This window comes from Dermacentor andersoni, chromosome 7 (assembly GCF_023375885.2).
Source record: "Dermacentor andersoni chromosome 7, qqDerAnde1_hic_scaffold, whole genome shotgun sequence".
NCBI classification, from domain to species: Eukaryota; Metazoa; Arthropoda; class Arachnida; order Ixodida; family Ixodidae; genus Dermacentor; species Dermacentor andersoni.
Genome location: NC_092820.1, coordinates 90,376,785 through 90,389,898, shown reverse-complemented (window position 1 = coordinate 90,389,898; position 13,114 = coordinate 90,376,785). Strand labels below are relative to the sequence as shown.

At 47.5% G+C, this 13,114-nt stretch overlaps 1 protein-coding gene across 3 annotated transcripts in view; it reads right to left on the bottom strand.

The window, feature by feature from the left end:
* The window catches only part of LOC129385712 (uncharacterized), a 117,256-nt gene that overhangs the window by 25,193 nt on the left and 78,949 nt on the right, over window positions 1–13,114 (bottom strand). For all 3 annotated transcript variants that reach the window (XM_055072702.1, XM_055072704.1, XM_055072703.1), the window contains one exon: window positions 11,079–11,179. In XM_055072702.1, the coding sequence (XP_054928677.1) occupies window positions 11,079–11,179 (101 nt within the window). The remainder of the gene's footprint in view (window positions 1–11,078; window positions 11,180–13,114) is intronic.

Genomic DNA, 13,114 nt, shown 5'->3' with positions numbered 1-13,114 from the left:
AAAGCGAAGTGGAAGGTCAGAGAGGCTGAAACGATCTCATCGTTGGCGGCAATGGAAAAGAAACCTGCCATGAGTAGCCACTCAAGAGGAAAAAACGAAATCAGGAAAGAAACAATTTATATTTCAAAGCTAAGCTCATTACTTTTCGAAGACAGATCGGGACGCTTTATAACACGCACCTATGAAGCGAGACATAAGAAGGAAGAAGAAGCATGTGCTTGCTGCGGTAAAGCTAGGGAAACAATGGACCATGTTTTATGAGAATGTGAAGATGTCTGCTCAGCGGTCGATTTATGCACCACTGGCCTCCTTGAAGGCATTGAGTTCAGCGAGAACAATGCAAAAGTACACATGTCCACAATTCAGATTAGTAAAAGGGGATTGGAAGATTGGTGGAAGAAAAGTACGGAAACGATAATAAAAAGGAGACGTACAAAAGCAAAGTTAGCAATAGGGGATCAGAAAATTTGGTTGTGGGAGTTCCTAGGCTTTTCTTCTTTTTTTCTTGTTTAACCTAGGTAGGACATTAAGCAGTATAATAGCAAGAGCTTGGTGGCGCAACCGACTGCCCTGTTCCAAAGTGGACAATCATAGCATACATACATACATCCGATAATACAGCAGTGTGGCATCCCCAACTGGCGGGGCACTTCCGCGGCAGTCACGTGACAGCATGAAAATCTCGCCTCCGATTTTTTACTCTGCGCATAGGAGTGAGATGCCGTGCGCTATGTCCTTTGTGTGCAGAGAGATCGGTGCTAGCTTTAGATTTTTTCGCATTCGTTTCTAACGCGAGTCATGGGAGATGATGGTGACGACGCCGTTGTCACCGTTATTTTAATCATTTGCGTGCGGTTCCCTTTTATTCGCGACATCACCTCACTTCATGCGGCAACAGGGCTTTGTCACGTTCCTTTCTGGACACGCTGCGCCATCTTGTGGCATCGCTGAGAAGTCCACTCATGACATCTGAGACGACAACCATGGTACTCCGGTGCTTGCGAAAGCTTCCCTGCTTGCGAAAGTTCCTTGCCTTACGCACACTTAGTGGCCCATACTCCGTGACTCAATGATGATGATGAAAAACGTTTATTTGCTCTATTTTGCAGTGATTTTTGCGGCTTCAGACGGAGTATTCCATCTTCTCTCCAGGGTCGGTTCCCCTAGTCCAGGGCTCCGCTGAGGGTAGCTGCCCTGCGTGCACGCCTTACTAGTCCTTGTTGGACTTTCAGGATGTCGCTGGATAGCATCCTCTCCCACCGTTCCGCACTCGGGTTTTTTATTATGGCTGGCCCATCTGTTTTCTGGCAAGCCCATGTGGTATGGTATAGGGTTGGTTTGTCTCCACACCATGGGCACTTGCTCTCGTACTGCGTGGGGTAGATCTTGCTTAGCATGTTTAGGCACGGGAATGTTCCCGTTTGTAGCTGTCACCATGCTACGGCGTCTTCTCTATTTAGTTGTTTGTGAGGGGGCGGGTATTATCGTCTGATGCCTCTGTAGTAGTTTAGTATCTCTGAATAGCTTTGGGCTACCGGCTCGGGTTCCTCAGCGGGGTCGGGATTGTTGGATGCTCGGTTTGTTGCGTGCCCTCGAGCTATCCTATCCGCCTCAAGATTTCCCGTAATGTCGGTATGTCCCGGCACCCAAACTATCGTGTGTTTGGCCCGGTTGTTGACGGTTTTGCCACTTGAGCGGAGGATGCGGAGCACGCTGTGGCTGATTCTGCCATTTAGGTAGTTGCGGCATGCTGCTTGTGAGTCTGTGAGTATGGTTAAGGACCCTCCGGTAGCCCTCCGCTGCCGCTAGAGCCACGGCTGCCTCTTCGGCCTCTACTACCGTACAGTTTCGAATTGATGCGCTGGTGATTTCTTTTAGGTCCGAGTTGATCACCGTTGCCACTTTGCTTTTCTTGTGGTTTGTGTCCTGAGTGTAGGTAGCGGCGTGTACGTACACTGTGTCGTGTGTAGTTGCCAGTGTTCTTTGTACATACTCTGCTCTTGCTTGTCTTCGTGCCATCTGTAGGTTCGGGTCCATATTGCTGGGTATTGGTGCTACTTTGATGGTGTTTCTGTATTCGTCCGGTATCGTCTCCATGCTTTGTGTCTCCTTTATGGTAGCTTCACCGCCGTATCTGCTCAGGAGTCTTCTGCCCGTTGCCGATAGCTTTAGTCTTTGCATTTGCGCGATTATCTGCGCTTCTTGGAGCTCCTCGAGACTGTTGTGTAACCCCAGGGCCAGGAGTTTGTCGGTCGATGTTGACTGCGGTAGGTGGAGCGCCGTCTTGAGGGCTTTCCTCAGGATTGCGTCCGCTTGTTGCATTTCGTGCTTCGTACAGTGGTAGTACGGGAGGCTGTACGTCACTCTACTGACCACCAGGCTTCTGACCAGTTTGAGTGTGTCTGCTTCCTCATGCCGTGTCTTTTCCGCGAGACCCGCGTTATCATGTGGGCCACTTGGTTGGCTACAGTTTTAAGTAGTGTTAGGGTGTGGGTACATCGTTGGTTCGATTGTATCCACATTCCTAATATCCTGATGAGCGTCTTCTCCGGGATTGGCGGTGCCTCGAGGTGGATGTTCAACTTCATGTTTACTTCCTCTGGGACAGTGCGATTCTTCTTGCCTCGCCATACTCTTAGGAGCTCGGACTTCTCCGTTGAGCAGGCTAGACCTCTTGCCTTGACATATTCCTCTACGCATGACGCACCTTCTTGTAATCTTTCTTCCTTTTACCTGAATGAGCCTTTGGTGACCCATACAGTGATATCGTCGGCGTACATGGCGTGGCGTACGCCGTCGATTTGGTCTAGTTGTTGGGCCAGTCCAATCATGGCAACATTGAACAGGATGGGTGAGATTACCGATCCCTGCGGTGTGCCTTTGTTTGGGGTGTTGAACTTTTCGGATCTTAGCTCGCCCAGGCTGATTGTTGCTGTTCTGTTGGACAAAAATGCCTTGACGTAGCTGTGTATTTTCATGCCGCAATTTAGGTTGTCTAGTCCTGTCAGGATGGCTTCGTGGCTTACGTGGTCAAAGGCGCCTTTGACGTCCAGTGCCATGATGATGTGCTCTCCGTTGAGCGGGATATTGCTCAGTACCTCTTCTCTGATTTGCAGGAGTAGATCTTGGGTCGAGAGCCTGGCTCTGAAACCAAACATGCTGTGGGGGTACAGCTCGTTTTCTTCCATATGATTTTGTAGCCTCCTCGTAACCACTCTCTCATAGATCTTGCCTAGGCATGATGTAAGGGAGATTGGTCTGAGGTTTTCCACTTAAAGTTTCTTCCCTGGTTTCGGGATCATGATGACTTCCGCGTGTTTCCATTCTTCTGGTACTGTTCCCGCTTGCCACTGTCCATTGAGGTATTCGGTTAGCTTTTCGACTAGCTCGTCTCCGAGGTTGCGGATGAGCGCGTTCTTGATCTTGTCCGCACCTGCGGCTGTGTTCTTTGTTGCGCTTCTTATCGCCGCGTACACCTCTTCCCGGGTGATGGGTCTATCCAGCCTTCCATTTTCTTCTCCTTTGTAGCGCTCTGTGTAGGCTGCTGGGTCGCCGTCGCGGTAGCACTTTTTGCGTGCTTTGTCCAATAGTTCCGAGTCTGTTCTTTCGTACTGGTGCACCAGTCGGTATATGCCTTTGTTGTTTTCGGTCTTTGATTTTGCCGGATCTAGGAGTGCCTTGATTATGCGCCATGTTTTTGCAGTGCTCAAGGTTCCGTTTAGAGAGTCACCAAATTGTTGCCAATTTTGCTTCGCTAGCTGCGCCGCGTACTCTTCTGCCTTTTTCGTGATTTCCGCGATCTTTAGCTTGAGCTTTCTGTCATATTTCTGTCTTTTCCACCTTTTTGTTAGCCCCCTTCTGGCTTCCCATAGTCTGAGAAGTCTAGAGTCGACGTCCGGCGTCTGCGGCGTACGCTCAATTTCTTTGGTGAATTTGCGTTGTGTTTCTTTGAGTATGTTCCCCCAGTCTGTTATAGATTCGATGCTTTTTATCGTATCGACACATGCTTCTCTGAACGCTTTCCAGTCCGTTATGTTTGCTTTCCCTATCTGTCGTCTAATTTTTTCCGCTATTGTGACTTGCGTCTTTAGGTTATAGTGGTCGCTACCTAGGTTTTCTGTTAGGGTGTCCCACTCCGTTTGCCTAGTTTTTTTGACGAACGTGAGATCGGGGCAGGTGTCCTTGTACACGCTGTTCCCGATTCTCGTAGGGGCATCGGCTTCCGTGATGAGTTCACACTCGATATTGTCAGCTGCCTCGGTTACCGCTCTTCTCTTTTGATCCGTTCTCGTCTATCCCTAGCTCTCCTCTCTGGCGTTGAAATCTCCCAGTATGACTAGTGCATTTCCTTTAGCCAGCTTGTCTGCTCCTTTGAACAGCGCGTCGAATTTCGCCCTGCTTTGTCTCGGGGGGCTGTATATATTTACGATGAATATGCTTCCTCCCTTCCTTTTCTTTTTTGGTATGATCTCGACTATTACGTGCTCTACGTCTGTGTCGGCTATCCTGTCATGGCTTATGGCGATGAGGGTTTTGTTGACTAGGATTGCCGTTCTTCTCCCTTCCTCCGGATTCTCGTAGCACGTGTAGCCCTGTAGTGTTGGGGCAATCCCTGTTTCTTGTAGAGCTATTACGTCGGGTGGAGTTAGTTGTGTGTTGATGTACTGTTGTAGTGCTTGTTTTCTTCTATATCCTGTGCAGTTACACTGCCATATTTCTAGTTTTTCTTCTTTTTTAGTTCTTTTGGTTGTACTGTCCATGCTTAAATTTCGGGGTCGTCGTCTCTAGTACTCTAGTTTTCTAACGCCGGGCGTCTCTGGTTGAACTTGTCTTTGACGCCTTCGGTAATTTTCTGTTTTCGTAGGGTGCGGATTTTTGTTCCCTGCATGGTTATCTGCTGTTCCATTCTTTGCATAGCTTGCTGTATTTCTGCTATAAACTTGGTGAGGTTGACTTGAGTCATTTCGGTAGGTTGACTTTGCGGGGGTGTTGATGGCGGCCTAGGAGTGCTACCTCACCTGAGGTCCTGTACTTCCTGCATTAGACTATTGATTTTTGCGTCCTGCTCTTCGCGAGCTCTACGGCTAATTTCTAGCTCTCGCCTGAGTGCCCTGTTTTCTTCCTCTAGCTGTTTCTCTCTATTGTTCTGGTTATTACCCGAGCGCGGAAACAAAGTTTTTTTTTTTTGGGGGGGGGGGGGGGGCTGCTTCCCAGCTCACCTTCGTGCCACCATTGGGCTTCTTTTTCTGCTGCTGCTGCTGGCCCTCAATGGCTGGGGGCGGCAGGGGTGGGAAGGACTGGGACCGGCTCCGTGAACGGCTCCGTGACCGGCTCCCGGATCGGCTCCGGGATCGGCGCCGCTCGCCCTCCGAACTGAACCATCTCGGATGGGGTTGCCTCCGTCCTTTCTCCCTGCTGCTGCGCTGCTGCTGCTGCGACTGGTGCTGTCGACCTCGCCGTTCTCTGGCTTTCTTTAGGCGATCCTTGCAATCCCTGGATCCGGTGGCGTGGTCGCCTCCACATATCAGCACTTGGTTTGGCATTGGTGATTTTCCGGCGGATTCTGCATTCCGCATTGCCTGCACGCTTTGGCGTTTGGTGTCGGGCAGACGTCGGAGCGGTGGCCCTGTTGGCAGCAAATGTAGCACACCTGCCTCGTCGGCCGGTATAGGTAGCATCTAAACTCTGCGCCCGCAAAGATCACGTATTTGGGTATGATGGAGGCGTCAAAGGTGATTACCGCCGTTTCCGATTTTCCTAGCATTCTTGCGGTGAGCAGCACAACCCTTTGGATGCGCACTCGTATCTTCGCCTTGAGCATTTCCGTCGGCGTTCCCGCGGGGACTCCGTGTATTACGGCTCGCTTGACGTCCTCTGGCATTGCCACGTATCTCTTGACCTCATAGGCTTGGCCTCTCACTCGTAGGTTGGTTGTTCCGAGCATCATCTTAGCTACTTCCTCGTTCGAAGTACTTGCTATGATGATGTTCGATCCTGTCCTTAGTCTCACTATGAAGTCTTCATCCTTGAATTTGTTGTTGCATGCCTCGATGATGGCTTGCACGATTTCTATCGCCTTCAGTGCTTTGATTGGTAGGCCATTCTTTGGTCTGATAATAATTTTGGCGTCGCCCTTTGGGAGCGGTGGCAGCCTTTGTCGCGGCTGTCGTTGTTCTTTGTGCGCAGCTGGCGCGCCAGCTGTCGTTCCGCTCACAACACTTGCTAGCTAAAGCATTGGCGTTAGAGGTGTTCATTGAGAAACAGCAGATACGCAACCGATTCGTGGCGCTACCTTTTTATGAGTGGATTTGCTGTCCTCGAGGCATCCTTGTGCCGTGACCTTGATTCCGCACAGCATCGGATAAATTCAAGTGAATTTTATTAGCGCTCATCAGGACGGCTTGCCGTCATCCTATACAGCGGCGGCATGTCTTCAGCTCTCCTGTTGTGCCTGCGACAGGCTCAAGTGAATTTTGCTATTCCCGGAATTACAAAGGCCAATCATCCATCGCCGGCTCTAAAGCAACTGACGCTCCTATTACTGCACCAGACGTATCATGACCGCATACATCTCTTGGATGTATGCACTTCGATCTTAGCCAAAAGGTCGAGAAGCGTTACCGCATACATAAATACCACATATACCTACCAGCTCAACTACCGCATTCATCGTTCCAGCTCAGCAGGTTACAGTCATATTCAAATTGTAACACATGACTACATCTAGGTCGGCAGAACTTGCAGCTCTCCATGCCGCTAGGACGTCAGTCGCCGATGAGTCGACAGAGAAATGGGTGGTATTTTGTGACTACGAAGCTCTTCACAGCATCAAGTGTGCATTACATCACAGAACTTACGAGCAGATGACATCCGACATCAAGGAAGTATACCATCATGCTCAGGAAACAGGGCAGAGCATTATCTTTCAATGCATTCCTGCTAACTGTGTTGTCGACCTTGATACCGCAAGGTCGGCAACAACTTTGCCGACATTGCTGTCCGCTCTGCCCATGAACACACACAGACGCGTCTAATACTTTTGGCGAGGTCGTACGCTGCCAGGGAACTTCACCTGCTTGCGCGGAAATTCTCGCAACATTTCACTTCAGGTGCCTTCAATTTGCGTAAACTAGACCCCATGCTGCGGCTTCTACTGCCCTCTAGCCTTTCCCCCGGCGAAAGAACTTTGCTATGCCGCTCGTGGGTGGGAGTGGCGTTCACGAATGCCTACTCCTATCGTATCGCAAGGGCCGAGAGCCCGATATGTCACTCCTGCAGGTGCGAGGAAACCATAGAGCAACTATTGCATGCCTGCCCTCGCTACGACGTACAACACTTCTCTATGAGGATAGCTTTAAACAGATTAGAGTCAAGACCGCTTTCCTGGTCAAAGATACTCGGACCGTGGTCACAACCGTCACTGGCACAAAAAGTATTTCTATACTAGTATACTACTAGGCAGGAGATCGAAAAATCATGGTCTAATACAGGCATAAGCGACTGTATAGTCGGTGGAGGAACAGAGGTTTTCATGACGAGACAAAAGGTGAAGGACCAATAGACAAAATTGTGACAGTGAAATAGACACACATGAAAATGGATTAGTTCAAGCACGTTAGGTGACAATTTCTATCAAACCTTTTTGGAAGGGGATGTCAATAGAAATCGTATTCAGCACCCTTGTAAGCGGGCGTCGTACACAACCACAAGTGTGAGTATATAGGCTACGTTTGCAAGGGTTCTGGGACGCGTAGCTGTTAAGGAGGTGCTGTTTGAGCTGCTCAACAGCAGTCAACTTGCGGGCTGTGCCACGTCAAGTTACCGGCTCTTAATGTGAGAAGACTTTCCGACAAGGCTACCAAGAGGCAAAACATCACTACCACTTCAACTTCATTTGCCATGTCAGTCAAACTACCACATTTCAATGCAAATAAGAGCTTCTTTGGCGCTCTTTTTATCTTCTTTTTTCTTCTTCGGTGGCGGCACTCTCTTCGCCGACGCAATGACTGCCTTTCAAAAGAATACCCTCTTGCGCCACAAAATCCACAACATCCACAGGATCTTCGGGAAGCACATGTTGTTGCTATGAGGAAGACGTTTGGCGTCTTTAGGAGCTGGCGCAGTACCGTCTTTTGAACCTTAATTCGAACTCCTGTGTTTTTGAAATGCCATCTTTTTTCTTGCTGGCTAACAACTTCGTTTTGATCGACATGATACACGATATGCATATGAGGCATGTTGTAGTCGGGGATTACAGGAAAAATGTTCACCACATGGAAATCCCTAACGTGCGCCCAAAGTGCAACGTCCAGGATTTCTTGCATTTTCCCCCACGCAAATGCGGCCGCTGCGGTCTGGATTTCCTCCCGAGAACTCCTGCTTAGCAGCGAAATACACTAGTTCCTTAGCCATCGGAGAAGGTCAAAGCTAGGTGAGCAGAGAAGAAAAATTTCGTTTAAAAAAACACGATGAATAGCGAGGTGAATATAAAGACTCACGTCTGATTCCCTTGATTTCATTTGTTCTCTCCCACTGTTCCTTAGTTCAGTCAACCTCTTACAGATTGAGAATTTTCGCCTATAGGAGAACGTTTTCTTGCATTGAGAAATATTGCCCGAGAGGTAAAATCCTCCAAAAAGCTCTCATCCATTTGATACTACGAGTGAGGTTCGTAGACTCGTTTAAAGAAAGCTAAAGTGGGCATCCAGCACCAAACAATACTTTTAGATTGGCATGTTATTGCTCTCAATGAACTTCGACATGGCGGATGAACTGTCTCGCATCCTTTGGGAGCCTGTAAAGCAGTAGGTACCACAGAGATAGGGAATTCAATTTAAGCCCTTAAATAAATTAAGCCGTACGAGTTCCTTGGAATGTTCACCATTGTTTGAAGCCTCATGCGAAAGCGCTGTTTTTTTTGGGTTAGACGTGGTTACTTGCAGACGTGTTTATGGCTAGATGGCAACACATGCCCGTCGTAATCACAATTTCTCTTCTTTGAAAATCCTGCATGAGCTCAAATAGTGTCTGTTGCATTATGTTTACAACAGCCTGGAAGTAGTAATATGTGATGCAAAAAAGCCGAGAGTATGAAACTGAAACCTATAAATGCGTCTTCCTGGAATATTTTGGAAATATTTCTTGCAAAATAAGATATAGAACTTCGCTATTTATTTAACATTTACAGTTTGGCAAAAAGTGTCACAACGCCGAACAAATTCTCACCTCCACTTGCTCCAGAAATATTTACCCACTTTAAGAATGAATACTTCTTACAAAGCTAAACGAAATACCTGTAAAAAGATTGACATTTTTGGGATACTTCAAACATTTTCTACTGGCAGTCTATCTACCAAAAAAAACCAGCCCTAAATCCTTTCCCGCCAACTTGGGTCACTGGGTAGACTATCGTGTAATGTACAGAGATTCGAGCTTTGTTCTGAGTAACTCTACTTACAAACCAACCGTCGCTCTAACTTTTGTCAGCGGACATGTGCCACAGAGCACCGGCCATTCTCTGCTGGAACAAACGATACTTTAGAAGCTTATTAGCTGCTGCATGGAACTGAAAGGGCGTCGTATATACTTAGCAGTCTCCTTGATCACACATTTGTAAGCACGGCTTTAGTGGACTTGGCTGGGACGCATGGTCCAGCGCGTCAAATAGGAAGCGGGAGCCAGGATCCCCGCTACATACCACGCCAGTTGCTTGACACACTTCGGCCTCGGCAATATGACGGGTCGCTGGACGGTCTCTTGGCTATTCAAAATAACGTCCACAATCATCCTGAGAAGGCTTTCGCCTGATTATTTTCGTAAGTCATTAGTATAGTTTAGAAATGACGACAATCTAAACTAAACCAATCGAGTGTTTCTTTTAAGTGTCTTTTTTGCACATACCATATTATATTTTTAATTATTCTGGCATAAGCTAGTTCTCACACGTTTCCTGGCGAAAAACACGAACCGCTTTTATGTCGTGAATGCTGCCTGCTCTGGCGTCAAGCGTTATTTTGTTATCACTCGCGTTTGCATGGGCCGGTTCACGCAGCCGTTCTTTGAACGAAGCTTTCTTTATGGTCACCTGCATAGTTTCGCCTGTCTCCACTGTCGTCTCTCTTGGTGAGTAGAAGTTGTCTCTACTCCAGCCAAAATACTGACACTATCAAAAATGCGACAGCGTTCACGAAGTCTTGGATGATTCGCCAGCGGACACAAGTCGGCGTACAACTGATAGCGCTCTTGGCACTTAGCCCAGCCCGGAATATTCTCGCAGCGTCAGCAACAATTACGGCTACCCACTAGGACGACTCCGGTCCTTAATCCCTCCAAATCTCGCGAAGGTAATGTTAGCACTAAAGGCCATCGCTGCCCCAGGATGCCGACCTTGAATGCAATTTACGCTACCTTCGTTTCACCAAGTACCCACAGCATGAACAATCACGGTTACGGACGCAATCCCTCGCGGAAACGCTCCGCATCCGCCATTTACCTCACTGCCTGGAATCACCATTCAATACTCGGCTTTTTGAGAACATCGTGTTCCCTATATCTGATGCCACTAGAGCGCTGAAGAGGAGGATCGGCAATTTCGATCAGCGAAAGTTACATACTGAAAAAAGCCGAATATCCGCGTGGAAATTAGAACGGGAAGGACGCGCCATTTCGCCCAAAAAGAATATACCAATAAATTTTAAACAGCAGTTATAGGACAAGGACTTCATTATTAAGCTCCTTCTTCGGAACACATATCTTTTTTTTTTGTTTGCGGGCAGCCATCCCTGATATGATATCCGGCCACATGTTTGGCTGAAATCTTAATTTAGGAACAGTTACGACTACAATTTACTGTAAATACGGGTCCAAATTAATTTTGGGGAGGCTGTTAGTGTGACCCTCTATTGTTGTGTGTGAACAGTGTTTTGGGCAATCTTCGACAGGGTGCACTCCGAAGAAAATGAATGCAGGCGCTTCTATGGGTTACAATTCTTGTGAATTAGGCAAATGTGTCGAAATATGTGCACACGAATTTTCCAGGCACATAATTGGGAACATGCAGTGAGGAATTTCATACTTACGAGGCCATAATCTGGGAATTCTATTTGCAGTTCATCGTATACATGGATTGAAGTAATAATATTCAAAGATGGAGTAATCTTGTAATGCCATTTATTTATAGCTGAAAAAAAAAGACGATTCATCATGAGATGTTACAATGTTTCATAGAAAGAATATCACTTGTCAAATTCAGCAATTCTGCAGCTGAAATGAAACTTCAGGTAGAAAAGGAGGGCGCACTCCTTGAGGGAGACAAATTATTGGTTTTCCTTGCCCTGTTTGACACTCGTCTCTACATTGTTTGCGAAGTAGCCTTATTTTGATTATTGGAGTGCGGTTATACATAAATTGTGTTCAGTCGAAGATGCAAACATAGATCTGCATAAATAGGTAAGTCGGATACGTCTGAAACCGACAGTATGTCTAGCGTATAAAATAGAAAGCTTGATTCACGCCTTTATTTTTACTCAATACCCAGTTCACTGAATACCCAAGGCTGCTTTGAGTTCCAGGGTGACCGCGATTGAGGTACCAGATACCGCAAGTTGTGCGATTTGGTTTGTATTCATATTTAAAAAACTAACAAGCAGTGCCAAAATACGTAGACAAACGGCAGAGAAAGTAGACCCGAAGGCAAGCAGCGATTGTGCGGGCCGTTTTCACCCTAGGTTGTCTGCGTCTTCCGGTGCAGCTTGGAACTTTCCTAAACAGGCGTGAAGGTTAAATGCGTGTCTTTGATGCACCTCTCATTGACGGCGGACCGCACGCAAATATCATAAACTCCAGCAGCGCAGTGTTTGCGCATATCGGTGCTTATTGAAGCAGTGCGCTCTAACCTTCGCCTGCACGAGAAGCAGACCAGCACGAATTTCCCTGGATATCGAGTGGTTGCATGCAAACACCTAGTTCGTGTAATTTGGAAGTCTGGCGGCACCGACTCTTGCAGATCTGTATTCGCGTACGAAATACTTGCAAAGGAAGCCTTCGCGAGCGTCTCATATGCCTGCTTCTTCCAGTACCTAGCAGTGAGAAACCAGCGCGTTTTTTTTTTATATTACATTGCACTGGCGACAGTCGCGCTTCCTAGGATTCATTGGGACACCGGCACAGACGCTGTAACAGAGAGGGGTCCCACTGAGTGAGGTGCTGGTTGCAATGCTTTGATGCTGGGGCAATCAAATCGTTTCTGCTACGGGCTTCGAATGCGCTGGGTCTCTCTGGGGTTCGCAAGCGCGTACTGGAAACTACGCGAGTTTTCGTGTTTACCGCGCCGGTTACAGTACGTAAGGAGTAGACGCTGTAGAACAATGAATTCTTTATATAGCTTTTACTGGGGCAAACTAGTCTACTGTCCTAATTAACGCGATAGTTTGAAGTTACAAATGTCTATTCCGTGTCTCAGAGAGAGAGAGAGAGAGAGAGAGAGAGAGAGGAAAGGGGAAAGGCAGGGAGGTTAACCAGAGGGGAAGATCCGGTTTGCTACCCTACGCCGCGCACCATGCGCCTTCGCGGAGACTCTTCCTTTCCACCGAAGGTTAGATCTACAGTACCGGCTGACTCCCTCTACACGACACCATCTCCGTTGGTAGCGCGAATAAACAAATCTAAAAAAGAAAACTCACTCTTCAATTCAGTTTTGACATCAGTGTTCTCTATTTTCACGTCTACGGAGTCCGCGCAAAGCGATGCCAAAGCTGATGTTCCGTGTTATGACAATAGGTACTGTACGTGTGATGTTGCCGCAGGCTGCCAGCCAAACTCAGGGAAGCTTATATGACATATGCGTGACTGCACAGACGTGTAGCTTGGAATGTACTGCCGAAATAAGATGATGTTACATTTCACTGACACGTAAAAGCAGAAACGTCTATCAAAATCTGTAGTAACTTGTGAAACTGCGCCCCAGGTAAGGAGCTCATACAGGATTTGTTTTCGAAGTTAAAGTACCAATCGTAACATAAAATTATTGCCGTGGCTCATTGCGGCGTTATTTTTATGAGGGTATTTTTTTCTCGCTGATAGAGGCATGCGTTAGCATATAAACATCTTTTTTGCA